General features: G+C 35.4%; 1 protein-coding gene across 4 annotated transcripts in view; it reads left to right on the forward strand.

The window, feature by feature from the left end:
* Positions 1-18,418, forward strand: part of RTKN2 (rhotekin 2) — an 88,870-nt gene that overhangs the window by 59,168 nt on the left and 11,284 nt on the right. For all 4 annotated transcript variants that reach the window (XR_011376781.1, XM_060286175.1, XM_030848200.3 and 1 more), the window contains exons 8-9: positions 5,333-5,439; positions 6,405-6,536. Coding sequence is in view for 3 of the 4 variants with exons in the window: in XM_060286175.1 (XP_060142158.1) it covers positions 5,333-5,439; positions 6,405-6,536 (239 nt within the window). In the remaining variant the exon portion in view is untranslated. The remainder of the gene's footprint in view (positions 1-5,332; positions 5,440-6,404; positions 6,537-18,418) is intronic.

Below are 18,418 nucleotides of genomic sequence, written 5' to 3' on the forward strand. Positions count from 1 at the left end.
TGGAACTTGTAGATTCCACAGAAAAAAATTTCAAGAACACTAACCTATATGCCTAACCCTTTTGATGTGATAGGTATATCTCTAGAAATGTGTGTAAATTAAAATCTTGTAAATCAATTATATTTTGAAAAAAAAAGAAAGCTTGTAATTAAAAAGAAACAAAATTTTATACAGAAAAAAGCCACCCTCGGATTTATTCATTAATAAATCTATGTTTAATAGGGTTTCCTAAATAAATTTATGTCAGTGTCTACCAAATACTATAAAATAAAGAGGAAATACAAGATTTTTGAAATTTATAACTCAACTTTATTACTTGTGCTAGTTTAAGGAAAAAGCCAAAATGATATCCTAAGGCTTATATTTGTCATCAAGAAATTTTTATACTTTTTACAAAACAATGAAACCACATTGTAAAGATTGACTCACATGGAACTGAGATGTTATCGATTCTTTCTCTTGCCTGTGTTTTGTTTTTGTTGTTGCTGTTGTTTTTAAACTCCATTTTGCTCCCCATCTGAAACTACAGATGAATTAGATAAAATCTTTAAGTAATGAAAAGTCAAACTGCTCTTTCACTTCCTGTTTCATTTCATCTTGTCCTAATACCACCTTTGGTTAGAAAAGAAGAATTAAGTATTTTGATTAATGTGTTGCACAAGGGCAGAAAGACAGCATTGAGAAATGGAAAGGATATGGTTTGGGGAGTGAGAGTGCCCTGGATATGAAATTATGAGAAGCATCTTTTACATGCCAGACACAGTGATAAATGTCATGCACACATTATCTTATGTGATTTCACAGCAACCCTAGTACTTAATAGGTAGTATTTTAAGAATGAGAAATTGATACTCGGGCAAGTTAAGTGAATAGCCTAGATGCTGTATTTCTTGTCAGAAGTAGGGAGAAAAAGCTGTGACTGTGCTTTATTCCACAGTGGTCATGAGCTGTAGAGAAACCTATGTAGGAAGTAAGAGGTGATTGCAGTGTATGTGGCACGTGATCTGTAGAGCAAAGAATTTTACATCCAGTATATCTTTTCAAGGTCTGCAGTGAGGAAGGAATTATTTTTCTTGGTGTGCCATGAAATCTGAACTTATTTTACTAGAGAAGCACACTGTTACGTGTGGTATTTAGGTTCCAGATACATTATTGATTGTGACTGGTCTGAAAAACTAATCATTTATGATTCTGTTTCTTTAGGAGGTGGATCCTAACTTAAAAACAAGCCATTCATAAATCTGGGTTTGCTATGTAAAGAAATTCGCTTTTGGGGCTTCCCTCGTGGCGCAGTGGTTGAGAGTCTGCCTGCCGATGCGGGGGACGTGGGTCTGTGCCCCGGTCCAGGAGGATCCCACATCCCGTGGAGCGGCTGGGCCCGTGAGCCATGGCTGCTGAGCCTGTGTGTCTGGAGCCTGTGCTCCACAACGGGAGAGGCCACAACAGTGAGAGGCCTGCGTACCGCAAAACTAAATAAATAAATAAATAAATAAATTCCCTTTCAAACTTTAAACTCATAAATCACAAGGGTGATTTCAATTGTATTACGTAGATGCATGCTTTTATAGAATTTTTATTTCATTTCCTGCCTATTTTACAAAAGGAGATTCTCATTTATGTATTTATGTCTGCATTTTTAAATCATTGACTTTATTGTATTTATACACTTATTTCTCTCAGATCAAACCCTTTGTTTCTAAAAGACAGCAGCTTTAACAAAGAGTTGAATAGTCCCAGACAATTTGTGGTATGCTATTCTTTAGTAGAATGTTGAGCAGGTAAATTGTTAAAAAACTGTTTTTGTGTTAACTTTGTGCTCTTCATTTATGCTGGTCTTTTTCATTTAACTGATGTGTCAAGCCTTGGCTACACTGCCTCTATATATTAAATAATTGTATTTTTACAAAAAAATGTTTTATTTTCCGGACTTACTAAGACCTTTTGGTCAATGATAGTAACAGCCAATGGTTAGTCATTTAATAGGCAGTTACCAACATGGGTGCAGTGAAAACTTTACAGATATTTTTTATGTGGTCCAGTGTGAACATAGGACCGTATGTTGCATTTTTATTTATACCCCAATACACAGAATAAATTATGCAGTGCTTTCCTTCCATACAGTTATAAAGGTTGTATACCTGCCTGCACACTACATTAAAGGACTATCTTAATGTTTTTTGAAAGAACTTTTTTAAACAATTGCAGACTTACAGAACAGTTAAAAGTTGAATATCAAGATTTTTTTCCCCCCAAAATATATGAGAACAAGTTGCTTACCTGATGCTTCATTACTCCCAAATATGTTAATACCTGTTCCTACTAAAAGACATCTGGCTACATCACTACAGCTATTCAAGTCAGCATTAATACATTACTATTATTTCTACTAATACAGACACCATTCAAATGTTACTCCAATAATGTCCCTTATGACAAAAGGATCCAGTGCAGATTCACGCATTGCATTTAATCATCATGCTTCTTTAGTTTCTTTCAATTTAGATCAGTTCTCCAGTCATTCCTTGGCTTTCATAACCTTGACATTTTTAAACATCATAGTTATTTTGTAGAAGTTCCCTCAGTTTGGGTTCGTCTGATGTTTTCTTGGACTGAGACTCAGGATATGTGTCTTCGGCAGAAATATCGCAGAGGTGATGCTGCGTTCTCATTGCATTCTGTCAGGTGGCATCTTTTGATTCATCCCATTACTGATGATGTTCACTTGATTAGGGTGGTGTCTGTTAAGCTTCTCTACTGTTAAGTTACTCTTTTTGTTTTCCTCTTTGTAATTAATACATATTTTATGTGTGGGAGGGGGATACTTTGAAACTAAGTATATTTATTAGACTTTCAACTTATTCATTGATTTATTTATATCAACATGGACTCATGTTTTACAGTTTTATTCAGTGCCTTATAATTTGCTAATATCTTGTTTAAGATTCAGATTGTCTCCATTTTGGCCAATGGGAGCACATTCAAGATGGCTTCTGTGTCTTTTTACATGTCCTCCTCATTCATTGAGTACTTCCTTACGTAAGGCATAACAAGATATTTCAGGCTCATCATGTACTTTCCCTGCCTCAGTCCTGGAGTCATCCGTTTCTCCAAGGAAGACTGGTTCTTTTTAATAGAAATAATATTTAGAAGACATGATCTGAGCTATAGGTATATTCATTGCTATTAGACTGTCACTATTAGGTGTCACTTTTCCTAGGCCCTCTCAGTGGACGTACATGTATATATATTTTGTCATGCATTTCTTTTTTAAAATTTATTTATTTATTTTTGGCTGTGTTGGGTCTTCATTGCAGTGCGCAGGTTTTTCATTGTGGTGGCTTCTCTTGTTGCAGAGCACGGGCTCTAGGTGCACGGGCTTCAGTAGCTGTGGCATGTAGGCTCAGTAGTTGTGGCTTATAGGCTCCAGAGCTCAGGCTCAGTAGTTGTGGTGCACGGGCTTAGTTGCTCCACAGCATGTGGGATCTTCCCGGACCAGGGCTCGAATCCATGTCCCCTGCATCGGCAGGCGGATTCTTAACCACTGCACCACCAGGGAAGTCCTGTCATGCATTTGTTCTTTTTTTTTTTTAACATCTTTATTGGAGTATAATTGCTTTACAGTGGTGTGTTAGTTTCTGCTGTAAAACAAAGTGAATCAGCTATACATACACATATATCCCCATATCCCCTCCTTCTTGCGTCTCCCTCCCACCCTCCCTATCCCACCCCTCTAGGTGGTCACAAAGCACCGAGCTGATCTCCCTGTGCTATGTGTCTGCTTCCCACTAGCTATCTAGTTTACATTTGGTAGTGTATATAAGTCCATGCCACTCTCTCACTTCGTCCCAGCCTACCCTTCCCCCTCCCCGTGTCCTCAAGTCCATTCTCTACGTCTGCATCTTTATTCCTGTCCTGACCCTAGGTTCTTCAGAACCATCTTTCTTTTTTCAGATTCCATATATGTGTGTTAGCATACGGTATTTGTTTTTCTCTTTCTGACTCACTTCACTCTGTATGTCATGCATTTCTTAATCTCTGTATGTTGAAAACCATGAGTTCACACGAGTATGTCTGGTTCTAATCCAATACCAAAGAGTTCATTCTGCACATTTGTAATTCCTTCCTCTGACAGTGAGAAACCTGTCTTCTATTATCTTTAATGCTTTTTATTCTTTGGTCAGTCTCCTTAAAAGCAACCATTTTCCATCTTTCTCACATAACTGCTTCTCTCTCCTGCCGGGGCTCTGACTCCCCTTCTGGGCTGCCCCTGGCCCCACAGGGATACTCCTTACCTTGCTCAGGCTCACACAGCGCCCCCAGGGCTGCCCTCCTCAGCCCATGTGAACACCGTCCTCAGCCTGCTGTGCTCTGACACCCCATACCCGGCTGTCTCTCTGCTTGCATTTCCATCTCCCCAGGCTCTGACACACTGGTCTGGGTCACCAAATGTGTGAATGGTCCCCTCGTTACTCTCAAACTGACTCCCGTGGCTGGACCGCCCCCCGCACTCTTCTTAATTTCCCTGGATTCGGACACCTCACTTGGGCAGCACCGCACACAGATACCCTCCTTACTCTACCTGGGCCCCTCCTCCCCACGCCAGGCCGGCCACTGAGCAGAGACCCCTTTTGGGTTCTATATTCCCCATGTGATCCGTCCTCCTCAGCCCCTTCAGGCTCTGATTCCTCATGCCAGGCAGCTCTCCCACTCACCTTCCTTACCCTGACTGGCCCCAGCACCCAGCTCTGGCACACTACTGCTTCCCGCCCGCCCCCTGCCCAACTCCTGGCACAGATACCCATTGTGGTGGACTCCACATAATGGCTTACACCTGAGTTGTTCAGTAAGGGAAGGGACAAGGGGAAAGGTCAAAAGGGTTATTATTAAATTCTTATCATAAAGTTGTGCCCTGAAGTGTTTTATTCAGAGCATCACTTTGCTAATTATTATAATGAAAATCAGAGCAAAAAGTAGAATTTGACAAACAAAAATCACTTTATTAGGATGTTTTTTAAAATACATGAGTTTACTTATGTGCCCTGAACTACCTCCATTGATTAATTACTTTAAGATCAAACAAGAGATCAAGAGACTAAACGTTCCATGTCTACTCCAGGTGATAGCATGCTGTAAACTATCAGTTTAATACCATCCTGTCCTGACTGCTTTCTTTTATTTGATTTTGTCATTGAATACAGTCATTTGAGCAGGATGAACCTTTACATATGTTCTTATATAAAGCAAAAAAAAAATTGTAAAAATAATCAAAATGTATAATAATGACCTGAAATAAACATATATTTATAACTTGATTTTTTTCTCATTTAAATAGAAGAGTCCTCGTTTTGGCTTCCCTTATATGGTAACATGTGCTGCCGATTAGTCGCCCAACCAGCTTGTATGGCTGAGGATGCGTTTGCAGGATTTCTTAATCAGCAGGTTAGAGAACTTTAAATATCCTGCAACAATTATAGCTCTAATTTTGATCTTAATATCCTGGCAGTTGTTTGGCATTCTGATATTGTGAAGTATTTTTTTTTTAATAAAGTCTTCTCTTAAATGACAGTTTTCTCCTTGTTAGACATCAAATGTGGGGGGAGGGTGCAGCTGGGAGTGAGAAGGTAGGGAAGGGGAGGGGTCTGATGCAGTTTTGATGGCTAAGGGGCTACCTCTTCCAGGTTCCTCTGCTTCATTAATAGCAGTAACAGGATAATCAGTACCAGAGGACTCCTTGTGGAAACTGATGAGGACTGCTCAACACCTTTCACATGAAGGCCTTTCTGGCAGACAGCTCTTGGCACAGTTTAGGCCTCTGGGCTTCCAAAGCTGCCTCTGTGCCACCTACTCCTAATTTATTTATAACCATAGTTATTTGTATTCAGTAAATAATTAATTATGGGCCTCAATGAATCAATAGCTTTTTAAAAAAGATTCCATTAAGAGGAAAGAAAATTTGCATTCTTACAGGGAAGTCAACATTTTCCAGTGTTCTTAGAACAGTAAGGGAATATTTTGAATATTCAATTATTTTGAATATTCAGTTATTTTTATACTTTTCCTGAGTCAGTACGTGAATTGCTGTGGAATTCCAGTCACTAATTTTTAATAGACTAACTTCTCTAAAACTGCATTGATTTATGATTTTATGTATATAAAAGTTATGTGATAATTATTACCTCTATTTTGCTTAATGCTTTTGAGAATTCCACACCTTTCTTCTCTGATACAAACTTACTTTTTTACTTTGGGCTATTGACTTATTGTATCGTAAATTAATGGGTAACTCTATCACATTAAAACATTTCAAAAAACTAACTTTGCTAATTCAAGTATTTTGTTGAATTTAGAGTTAAGATGATAAATAATGATATAAAGTTGAGCGTTTCTTGATTTTTCTTTTTCAGCAAATGGTAGAAGGTCTGATTAGTTGGAGAAGGTTGTATTGTGTTTTAAGAGGGGGTAAACTCTATTGTTTTTACACTCCAGAAGAAATCGAAGGTAAAGTGGAACCAGCTTTGGTAGTGTCCATTAACAAGGTAAATAAAATGCTATTTTGAAAATAAAGGTATAACATTTTATGAAGTTTGTTCTTTTCTATTACAATTCACACTGTTGTCATCTTATTTACAAAAAGGGAAGGACTGCTAAAACTAGGTTAGTTCGTAAAGATATTCTTATTTTTCTTTCCATTTATAGAGCTTATCTGGTAAAGGAAATACTATATATTTCCTACGAAAACATAGTAATTGGAATCTATACTAGCAAATAGATTTTAAAGCAGAGAATGTAACTCCACATTAACAGGGTATTTAAATTTTTTAGGAATTTATTTAATTAAGAGATTATAAAAACATAAATTGTTAGCTCATGTTAACGATGATGCTCTTTCTAGTTAATACTTAAATGAACCCATTAAAAAGAAATTCCTGAGTATACTTTCTGATTTCTTATGGGGCTAATGGGCAGTTGTTCAACCTTCTGCCAGGACAAGAAAGCCTCACATTCTGTTGAGAATACCACATACACATAAATATACTGGTTTGATACAAAGGAAATTATAAAATTTTAGTTAGAAAGTTTTCACTCAAAAATCTGTAGGAAAAGTTTTCAGTCTAAGGCAGGCTTATTTTCTTTATCTCACAATCTTAATTTGTTTTCATCTATCATCCAAGTCTAGTGTTTATTAGAGGGTTTTTTCCCCTCTTTTTATAGCATTCCTAGTCTAGAGTTAAAATGGCATTTCTAGAGTAGAATGTCATGTTTTCTGCCTATGGACTGCAATTAATTGTCTTAGTTTTTTTACTTTGCTTACCTGCAGAGTGGTTAAAGTGAAGTATATGATAAAATATGAGCCATCACATCTGTTAACTGTAAGATACATGTTCTACTTGCCTTTAAGTTATCTTTTGAGGAAAAATGTAAAGTTATATGTCCTGAAAAAACATGTAGATACTGGTCTGCTAGTGTATAAGGATTTAGTTAATTTCTGTGATCTTTGCAATAGTAACATTTGATCTGTTTCTATCCTGCTTTTAGAAATGACACTACCTTTTGCTCAAAGGAAATCCTTCAGTGAGACCTTTTTACTATGTAATTAAGTCCACTTAATTTGTCTGTTTTGTGTATAAGAAAGATTAATGTTGCTCTTAAATAATATACCTCAGTATTATAACATAGTGAATTTATTTTCATTTAGAAAATTAGGTTAATGAAAGTATAATTTTATTATTGGAAAATTGATACAATTTTTTCATTGTTTTGTTTTGTTTATGCAGTGTTCATTCCCCCCCATAGTCTTTTGAAAATTTCAAATGTACAGAAAAGTTGAAAGAAGAGAAAAGTAAAGCCTGATACCCATCACCTAGATTCTTCAGCTATTAACATTTTGCCACATTTGCTTTCTCTCTAGATAGTTAAAAAAAAATTTTTTCCGAACCACTTGAAAGTAAGCAGCATACAGCATAACATTTCTTTCCTAGAATATGTCAGCATATTTCTCCTGAAAACAAGGACATTTCTTTCATAACCATAATATTATTATCACACTCAATAAATTTATTGTTGATAAAATAATATTATCTAAGATACAGAGCAAATTGCCCCAGTTATTCCCAAAATATTCTTTCTTATTTTTATTTTTTGTTTTATCCAAGACCCCATCAAGGGTCCCAGATTGCATCTGATCACTATGTCTTTTGTTTCCCTTTTACCTAAATTGTGCCCGTCTCTTGCCTTTTTTTTTTTTGGTTTTTATGACACTAACATTTTTTAAAAGTCCAGGCAAGTCCCCAAATCTGTTTTTGACTAATTGTTTCGCTAGATTCATGTTAAGTATTTTTGGCTGGAGTTCTACATAGATGATTTTGTCTAACCTTATTTTCACTAGGTAGTAAAAATGGAATCCTACCAATTTTTTTCTTACATGATGCACAGTGGAATATGGATAGCTATAAACCAAATTAAAATGTAATCTAAGCAAATGAGATTTTAAAAGTTTGATCTGAAAACAGTCTTCAAAGTATTCATTTTACCTATCTCAGCCCTTTAAGGGAGGCAGAGCATGTAGGTCAGCCCTGATTTACAGGTATCTTATTTCTGTTTTACAAGTGACAAAACATACTCAGAGATCAGATAGAACTTGTTTAGCTAGTAAGTAGAATTATATGGCTTACTCTTTCCTAATGGGTAGAAAAAAATAGATAAAAATTCATGGATTGTTTATCTGTTTCTTCATAGACATACTGCAAGACAAGATTTGGAAGGCAAAATTAGACTTTTCCCTATCTCCATATCCACTTTGTATCAGTTTTGAAAGTAAAAAGTAACTCTGAAATGAAGTTCTGAGTCCAAAGCCAAGTTACCTGTAGGCAATGACTTAGGCATGTATTGAATCTTTACCATTCAAATTTAAGAGGACAATTATAATAGAACTCCTCTGTTATTGTAGTCAGTGCATCTGTATTTTCTTATTTGATGACAAGAGTCTAATTCCAGAAAAGTAGTTAACAGGATCTACATGGTCTGACTAAATTGACCTTTTTCAATTGACTCATTTTTCCTTGTGGTAATAAAGGTGATGGCCTGGCAACCGATGGGATTCTGTAGTCAATCGACTCCATTATTAAGATGACTGAAATCAGCGTACCTAGAAATCCCAGTGGTGGCTCCACTATTGAGCTTTACAGATTCACAGGAAAATGGTTTGTCTAGTAATTTGTATAGACTCGACCTTAGACTTGGCGGGACAGCGTGGGCTGTATTTGACCCTGAGGACTGATGACATAAATATCTCTTCCATCAAATATGACTTTTGTCTAAACTACCAAAAAGAATTTTAATATTAAACCATGAGGTAAGGTTAAGGTTGGGAAGAATAATATAATTTAGTTGCTTATCTCAAAGATTAAACTGATGACAAAGTGTTACATTCTGTAACTGCGATATTTCCGTCTTAATTTTCTCCAGTGCCGGTTCCAGCACTGATTCCTGCCCTTTCTCTTTAGAAACTTTTCCCTTTGCATTTCCTACTTCTTTTTTTTTTTTTTTTTTTAATTTTTATTGGAGTATAGTTGATTCACAATGTTGTGTTAGTTTCTGCTGTACAGCAAAGTGAGTCAGTTATACATACACATATATCCACTCTTTTTAGATTCTTTTCCCATATAGGTCATTACAGAGTATTGAGTAGAGTCACCTGTGCTATACAGTACGTCTTTATTAGTTATCTGTTTTATATATAGTAGTGTGTATATGTCAATCCCAATCTCTCAATTTATTCCTCCCCCTCTTTCGTCCCTGGTAACCATAAGATTGTTTTCTACCTCTGTGACTCTATTTCTGTTTTGTAAATAAGTTCATTTGTACCATTTTTTAAGATTCCACATATAAGCAGTATCATGATATTTGTGTTTCTCTGTCTGACTTACTTCACTTAGTATGATAACCTCTGGGTCCATCCATGTTGCTGCAAATAGCATTATTTCATTCTTTTTTATGGCTGAGTAATATTCCATTGTATATATGTACCACATCTTCTTTATCCATTCAAATGTCAATAGACATTTATGTTGCTTCTGTGTCCTGGTTATTGTAAATAGTGCTGCAGTGAACATTGAGGTGCTTGTATCTTTTTGAATTATGGTTTTCTCTGGGTATATGCCCAGGATTGGGATTGCTGGATCATATGGTAGCTCTGTTTTTAGTTTTTTTAGGGAACCTCCATACCATTCTGCATAGTGGTTGTACCAATTTATATTCCCACCAACAGTGTAGAAGGGTTCCCTTTTCTCCACACCCTCTCCAGCATTTACTGTTAGTAAATGTTTTTGATGTTGGCCATTCTGACCATTGTGAGATGATACCTCATTGTAGTTTTGATGTACATTTCTCTAATAGTGATGTTGAGCATCTTTTCATCTTTTTTGGCCATCTTTGTCTTTGGAGAAATGTCTATTTAGATCTTCTGCCCATTTTTTGATTGGATTTTTTGTTGTTGTTGTTATTGAGCCGCATGAGCTATTTGTATATTTTGGAGTTTAATACTTGGTCAGTCACGTTGTTTGCAAATATTTTCTCCCATTCTGTAGGTTGTCTTTTTGTTTACGGTTTCCTTTGCTATGCAAAAGCTTTTAAGTTTCATTAGGTCCCATTCGTTTATTTTTATTTTCATTACTCTAGGAGGTTGTTCAAAAAAGATCTTGCTTTGATTCATGTCAGAGAGTGTTCTGTCTATGTTTTCCTCTAAGAGTTTTATAGTATCTAGCCTTACATTTAGGTCTTTAATCCGTTTTGAGTTTGGTTTTGTATATGGTTTAGGGAGTGTTCTAATTTCATTCTTTTACATGTAGCTGTCCAGTTTTCCCAGCACCACTTATTGAAGAGACTTTCCTTTCACCATTGTATATCCTTGCCTGTTTTGTCATGGATTAGTTGACCATAGGTGTGTGGGTTTATCTCTGGACTTTCTATCCTGTTCCATTGCTGTATATTTCTGGTTTGGGGCCAGTACCGTGCTCTTTTGATGACTGTAGCTTTGTAGTATAGTCTGAAGTCAGGGAACCTGATTCCTCCAGCTCCATTTTTATTTCTCAAGATTTCTTTGGCTAGTCAGGCCTTTTGTGTTTCCATACAAATTGTACAATTTTTTTGTTCTAATTCTGTGAAAAATGCCATTGGTAATTTGGTAGGGATTACACTGAATCTGTAGATTGCTTTGGGTAGTATAGTCATTTTGATAATGTTGATTCTTCCAATCCAAGAACATGGTATATCATCCATCTGTTTGTGTGTCATCTTTGATTTCTTTCATCAGTATCTTATAGTTTTCTGAGTACACGTCTTTTGCCTCCTTAGGTAGGTTTATTCTGGTATTTTATTCTTTTTGATGCAGTGGTCATTGGGATTGTTTCCTTATTTCTCTTTCTGATCTTTTGTTGTTAGTGTATAGGAATGCAAGAGATTTCTGTGTGTTAATTTTATATCCTGCAACTTTACCACATTCATTGATGAGCTCTAGTAGTTTTCTGGTAGCATCTTTAGGATTTTCTATGTAGAGTATCATGTCGTCTGCAAACTGTGACAGTTTTAACTCTTCTTTTCCAACTTGGATTCCTTTTATTTCTTTTCTTCTTTTATTGCCATGGTTAGAACTTCCAAAACTGTGTTGGATAAAAGTGGCGAGCGTGGACATCCTTGTCTTGTTCGTGATCTTAGAGGAAATGCTTTCAGTTTTTCACTGTTGAGGGTGATGTTTGCTGTGGGTTTGTCATATATGGCCCTTATTATGTTGAGGTAGGTTCCCTCTATGCCCACTTTCTGGAGAGCTTTTTTTAATCATAAATGGGTGCTGAATTTTGTCAAAATCTTTTTCCACATCTACTGAGATGATCGTATGGTATTCTTCAATTTGTTAATGTGGTGTATCACATTGATTGATTTGTGTATATTGAAGAATCCTTGCATCCCTCAGATAAATCCCACTTAATCATAGTGTATGATCCTTTTAATGTGTTGTTGGAGCATTTCCTACTTTTATCTCAGGTTTCCTTTGAGCCCTTCCATTCACCTGAAAACTTCACCCTTAATAGTAAATGCCACTGGTCTCGTTATTTAACTATGTCAAACACCATCTCAGTCAAGAAATCTATTTGTTACTTCTAAAAACATGACTGTTATCTAATTATATCTTATATTAAAGTAATTTTTACTTATTTTTCTCAGCTTATAAGATTATTCAAATTTATAGAAAAGTTGAAAAAAATACTACAGTGAACACTTGTATACCACCCAGATTTAACCGTTAACATTTTGTCATATTTGCTTTATCTATTTTTCTTTTTTTTGGGAGGAGTTTAAGTACTTTATATTTTATTTAATTTTTTAATCAGCTGTTATGGTGGTATGGTTTACATAAAATAAAATTCACCAGTTTTAAGGGTACAGTTTGATAACTTTGACAAATAATATACAGTTGTGTAATCATTACTATAATCATTATTGGATTATAGTTTTTTAAATCTTTTTTTTGTTTTGTTTTGTTTTGTTTTTTTGCGGTACGCAGGCCTCTCACTCTTGTGGCCTCTCCCGTTGTGGAGCACAGGCTCCGGACGCGCAGGCTCAGCGGCCATGGCTCACCGGCCTAGCTGCTCCACGGCATGTGGGATCTTCCCGGACCGGGGCACAAACCCGTGTCGCCTGCATCGGCAGGCGGACTCTCAACCACTGCACCACCAGGGAAGCCCTAAATCTTTTTTATGAGAACATTAAGTCTACTCTCTTAGAAAATGTCACTTATTCAATAGTGTTATCAACTATAGTCACCATGTTTTACGTTAGATCTTTGGACCTTATTTATCTTATAGCTGAAAGTTTTGTTTTGTTTAGCTGCAAGTTTATAAAGTCTCTTATCTATATTTCTTGCTGAGCCATTTGAACATAAGTCTCCAACATTGATAATTCATCCCTGAATACTTCAACATCTTCCTTTTAGAAATAGGAGCCTCTCAAATTATATAAATTTATATATATATATAAAATTATGTATATGCGTATATATATATAATTACAATACCATTATCACAGCTAAGCAAATTAACAGTAATTCTCTTATATCATCTAATATCCATTCCATAGTCAAGTTTCCCCGTTGTCTCCAAAATGTCCTTTTAGCTCTTGTTTTCAATCTAGGACTATTCGAAGCTTGTGCATCCTTGGTACTTCTTCTAAACTGTAAATTAGGTCTAGGGGCTTGATTAAATTCATTTTAAACATTATTATGAGAATATTTCATGGATAATAACAAATACTTTATGAAGAATTCTGTTCAGAGGCATATGATGTCAAGTGTCTTACTATTGGCGATGCCAGGTTTAATGACTTGGTTAAGGTGGTTACCACTAGCTCTCTCCACTATAAAGGTAAATTTTTGTCTTTACAATTAGCAAGTAGTCAATGAAGTGATGCTTAGACACAGTGTGACTATCTTTATTGTTCAGCAATCTTTCACATAATGGTTTTAGTGAACTGATTGCCCTTACCTGAATCGGTCATTACATTGGAGATTGTACACGTTCTTCTACTACTGTCCTTCCTTCTGTATGTGTTAGCTGGCATTCTTTTGTAAAGGACTTTTTCTTATCAACTAGGAATGAATTACAGTCTTTCCTGAAAAGGCTGGGTAAATGTTTAATGTTAATGACCAATTTTCAGAGTAAGGAGTTGTGTTATTACATGTTGACATTGTATTGTTATTGGCAATATGTATTGGAGTGGAGTTACCCCCTGCAGAAGTAGCACATGAGTGTCGTTTCTGTTGTCCCACACCACCTCCAATATTATGATAAACTCATAGATTTTAAACTATTCAATCTACTCAGTGTTTTAAATTACTTGGGTTTTAAATATAAGGTAGATGTTTTAATTATTTTGCTTACTTTGTAAATTTCTAAGGGACATGTACTATTAGAGTATTCTTAAATAAAGGGGATCATTGATAAATGCCAACTTGGTTGGATAGTGTTTTTGTTTCAGTTTTTAGTGTATTTCCAGTGCTGGGTCTCTAAGATCTTTTTATGCTTAATAATGTTAAATATTAAATACAAAGTTTCTTTCTTTTGGTTGTCTTTCTCCTCTCATGATTTAGAAAATAATAATTTTGCTTAATGCTGCTTTAAAAATTATGTGAAAACATGAATTTTACAGTTGCTAAGGTATATAAATAATAGTTCTGCTATTTTGATCACAGGATCTGTTCTCTGACTATAATTCTTGTCCTTCTAAATGGCATTTCCTGTAAGGCTAAGTCAGTTCATTAATTTTCAGAGGGAGCCATCTGTGGAAATAGTCACATTAAGGAAAGAAAAGCCTAAAAGCTATCCCCCTCCTCTTTTCAATCCAAATTTGAAAGGATGATTTACTTCAAAGTGATTGCTTCAACTTCAAAAAACTTCCCTATGAATGTTGTTGAGCTAGACATTCTCAATAAGGGGTACTTAACTGGAGCCACTGAATCTCCTGTACGTTGTAGAAAGCATTTTATTAGCCAAAGTTTTATCCATTGCCAGTGGGGTGGGGATTGGAATGGAGAAGAAATGTGAGTCTTTGAGATCAATAGTCTTTTCTTGATCTAAATAGTATGCATCACTTCATTTTAATGAATCATAAAATCTGTACCAAACAAGTCAATAACACTAGTTGGTGTGATAGTCCTTTGTTAAATTGTCTTGAAATTGTTTTTAACCATTACATTTATCATGGACGCTAGCAAGTAAAATTACCATGAAGCACATGGGATTTTCTTCATATTATGTTAGTCCTCTTAATGCATGTATCACCTATTCAGATTGTCCCTTATTAAATACAGCAAAAAGAATTTTTTAAGCAGTCTTTTCCTTTAAGAGTTTACATCTGATTTCATTGACATAAATTGAAAATAACTATATCACTAATACTAATCAGACCTAATGCTTGGTTTAATTTATGGTTATGCTTTATATACTTCAAACATTCCTTGTCATATATTGTAGAAGGTATGCTTTCTTTGTCATTAGAATACATATAAGGTCTAAAGCTTGTTTTTAGCCATCAACAATTTTGTCTTCATCCCTGGTTAACAAGACTTTAGACCAGACACCTTTCAAAGAACTCATTTATCTTTACAACATGTTTGTGAGGAAGGTGTGAGTGAAATATTATCTCTGCATTATAGATAAGAAAGCAGGCTCTTAGTTTTTTGTACTTGTATTTTATTTTTTAATTGTTTTTTTGAAAAATTTCAAGATAATCTATAGAAAGAATAGTATAAATGAACCCGTCTGTACCCTCACACATTTCCTCCACCGTTGGATTATTTTGAAGCAGATCCTAGCAATCATATCATTTTACTTGTAAATATTACAACTGCCGTACTGAAAATTTATAGCCGTACATGAAGTCAATATATCATCAAAAATCCAGACAGTGTTCAAATGTCTCAGTCTTGTAATTTTTTAAACAACTTTTTGAATCAGGATCCAAATAAGGACCATACATTGCATTGATTGATTAGTTCTCTTAAATCTCTTAGTCTGTTGGCTTTTATTCTACCCCTCTCTTTATCTCGCTCTCTCTTTCCCCTACACATATACACACACAATTTGTTTGTTGAAGAAATTTGGTCATTTATCCTACAGAGTTTTTCAGAGTCTAGAATTTGCTGATTGCATCTTCAAGTTGTCTTTTTTCTTCTATTTCTGAATCAGATTTAGGTTTGTTTGTTCGTTGATTAGTAAGGATATGTCTTAGTACTTTTATCAGGAGGCATATAATAACGTCTGGGTCTTCCACTCACGTTAACATCCACTGATGAACGTTGCTTAGATTCTTTATTTCATTAGGGATTGCAAACTGCTGCTATTTTAACATTCTTTCTTCATTTATTAGCTGGGACACCTCTACTTCATCAGCTGTTAGGTTGAAGGACAGTTTTTACAAGATACCCAAGATAAAGGTTTGATTTTTTGCATTTATATACTAGTTACCAAATCTATGAGGCAGTTCCCTAGCATCCTTCAGAGGTGACCAATGAGTTAGTTTTTAAATATCATTATGAATTTGTGGATTTAAAGACTTTTCATGCATCAGTCCATTACCATTGTAATTCTTATTGATGCTCAGATTGTCCCATCCTTGGCTACTGGAAGCCTCTTCAAGTTTACTTTTGAGTCCTTTTGGTACAACCCTAGTAATCTTTGATTTCTGGTAGGACAAGATGTTCCAGGCCCATCCTATATATTTCCTGGTCCAGGCTGGGGATAAGCCATTTCTCTAAAGAGTTCTGATTCCTTTTATTAGGAAAGAGTATTTAGAAACTATAATCTGGGTATGTAGTAGACATTTTTAAAGTCATATAGTCAAAAGTAAAGTAGGAAACAATTTATAAATCTAGTTCTGATCTGGTAATTTTCCATTACTACAGAAATAGAGAGGTTGAAGTACAGTTTTAATTCAAAAATAATGAAAAACCTAAAAGAAACTTTCCTTTGACTTCAGAGTTAATTATATTTTGTTACAAAATTGACTTCTCAGATTGTACCTTTCTTGACTTCACTTGGCCTTCTTGGGGTAACCATCGTCTCATGCAGTGGAAAGTTGTAGTTCAATATGTGCCGATTGACAAAAGTAGAGCCAGCCAAGGATGAAAATTTCATCGTGAATAATCTCAAATCTATCTACGTATCAATAGGAGTTGGTTTTAAAGCCTCCCAAATCAAATAAAAAGGTTTGGAATTAGCAAAAACAAAACAAGAAACTGACCTTGCAGAGAACGCTTATCTCAGAACATGTTTCCTCATCTATAAATTAAAGAGCAGATTATCTCTAGGATCTGAGTCTATCAGTGTAAAACTTTTTAGCATTATCTGAGTTATTCTTTTGTTATTCATTTATTCATCAAATATTTTTCAATCACTTAGTGGGTACCAGGCAGTATTTTAGTTGATGTAAATAATGGGGGCAAGAATACCAAGTTGCTTGCTTTCATACCCTGCTGAGAGGAGATACTTATCTATACATTGTGTGAGCCCATAATGATAACAGTCCTAAAATTCATCTTGTGTTTTCTAATCCATTCCTTGTTTGGGAAGTGAAGTCCTGAGCACTATTATTGATACTTTAGCCATAGTGAAAAAAAAAATTGCACGAACTTTCTGACATTATCAGAAACTTTGTTTACTCACTTTTTCTTTGACATACAGTTTTTTTGGTTGAAAAAATTTCCCATTAGTTAAATTATTTTGGATGATAAAATATAGAGGTTAATTCAGATGATCTGTGTTTCATTTGCACCTTTTAGAAACCTCTCGTGTTGTAAAAATTTAGCGGTATTTATGGTTACCAGTGTTAACGGAGTGTACAGTATTTATATACTATTGTATTATTTTCTATTAGAAGGATATACATGACCCAGCTTGTCAGATTTTCTACATAGCTATTTTTGTTTGAAATGGTATCCTGGTATTATTAATAATTGTACCTATTCATCTGTAAAAATTTCAACTTATTTAAAAGTTGAATCCATTTTAATTCTATATACAAAAGGTAGTCAGAAATTTGTATTAAAATGGATTTGGGTGGAGGGAATCACAATTTCAGCAACAAGAATACTTCATATTTTATCATTCAGGTTTTTTTTTTTAATACAGCAATAGAGGGTTGTCCCCCCAGCCCTCCATCTGAGTCAGCTTTCATTTAGTCTGAAAGAAGCATATCAAAGATTCTTCTGAGAGCTTAAGTCATTCTCTGCTAGTGATAATAAACTTTATATTTAAAGAGGTTGATTACATGTTATCAGGCTCCAAAGATGCCATTTAGGCAGCATTTTTTTTTTTTTTTTTTTGGCGGTACGCGGGCCTCTCACTGTTGTGGCCTCTCCCGTTGCGGAGCACAGGCTCCGGACGCGCAGGCTCAGCGGCCATGGCTCACGGGCCCAGCTGCTCTGCGGCATGTGGGATCTTCCCGGACCGGGGCACGAACCCGTGTCCCCTGCATCGGCAGGCGGACTCTCAACCACTGCGCCACCAGGGAAGCCCCTAGGCAGCATTTTTAAATACTGTGTAAGTAATTACTTTAAAAAGTTAATTCACAAAGTTTATTACCAAGGAGTATAAAGTATAAAGGAGTATAAAAAGACCCTATTATGATAAAATTACAGTGTCGGCCATAAGTGTTAACAATCCTCTGAAGACACTCGCATTCCTGCTTTTTAAAAAATGACAGGATAGACTGTCTCTAAGTTATCAATCCTTATATTTTGGGATACTTGAAAATTTCAAAGTTACGTTGCTACTTTATATAGCATACTTTTTCTCAAGTGATTTTTGAATAGGAGTTCCTTCCTTCAGAAAAGAACTTCTTATGTAGCCTGTATGGTGTTCACCTGCCC

This window comes from Globicephala melas, chromosome 16, assembly GCF_963455315.2.
Source record: "Globicephala melas chromosome 16, mGloMel1.2, whole genome shotgun sequence".
Taxonomy (NCBI): Eukaryota; Metazoa; Chordata; class Mammalia; order Artiodactyla; family Delphinidae; genus Globicephala; species Globicephala melas.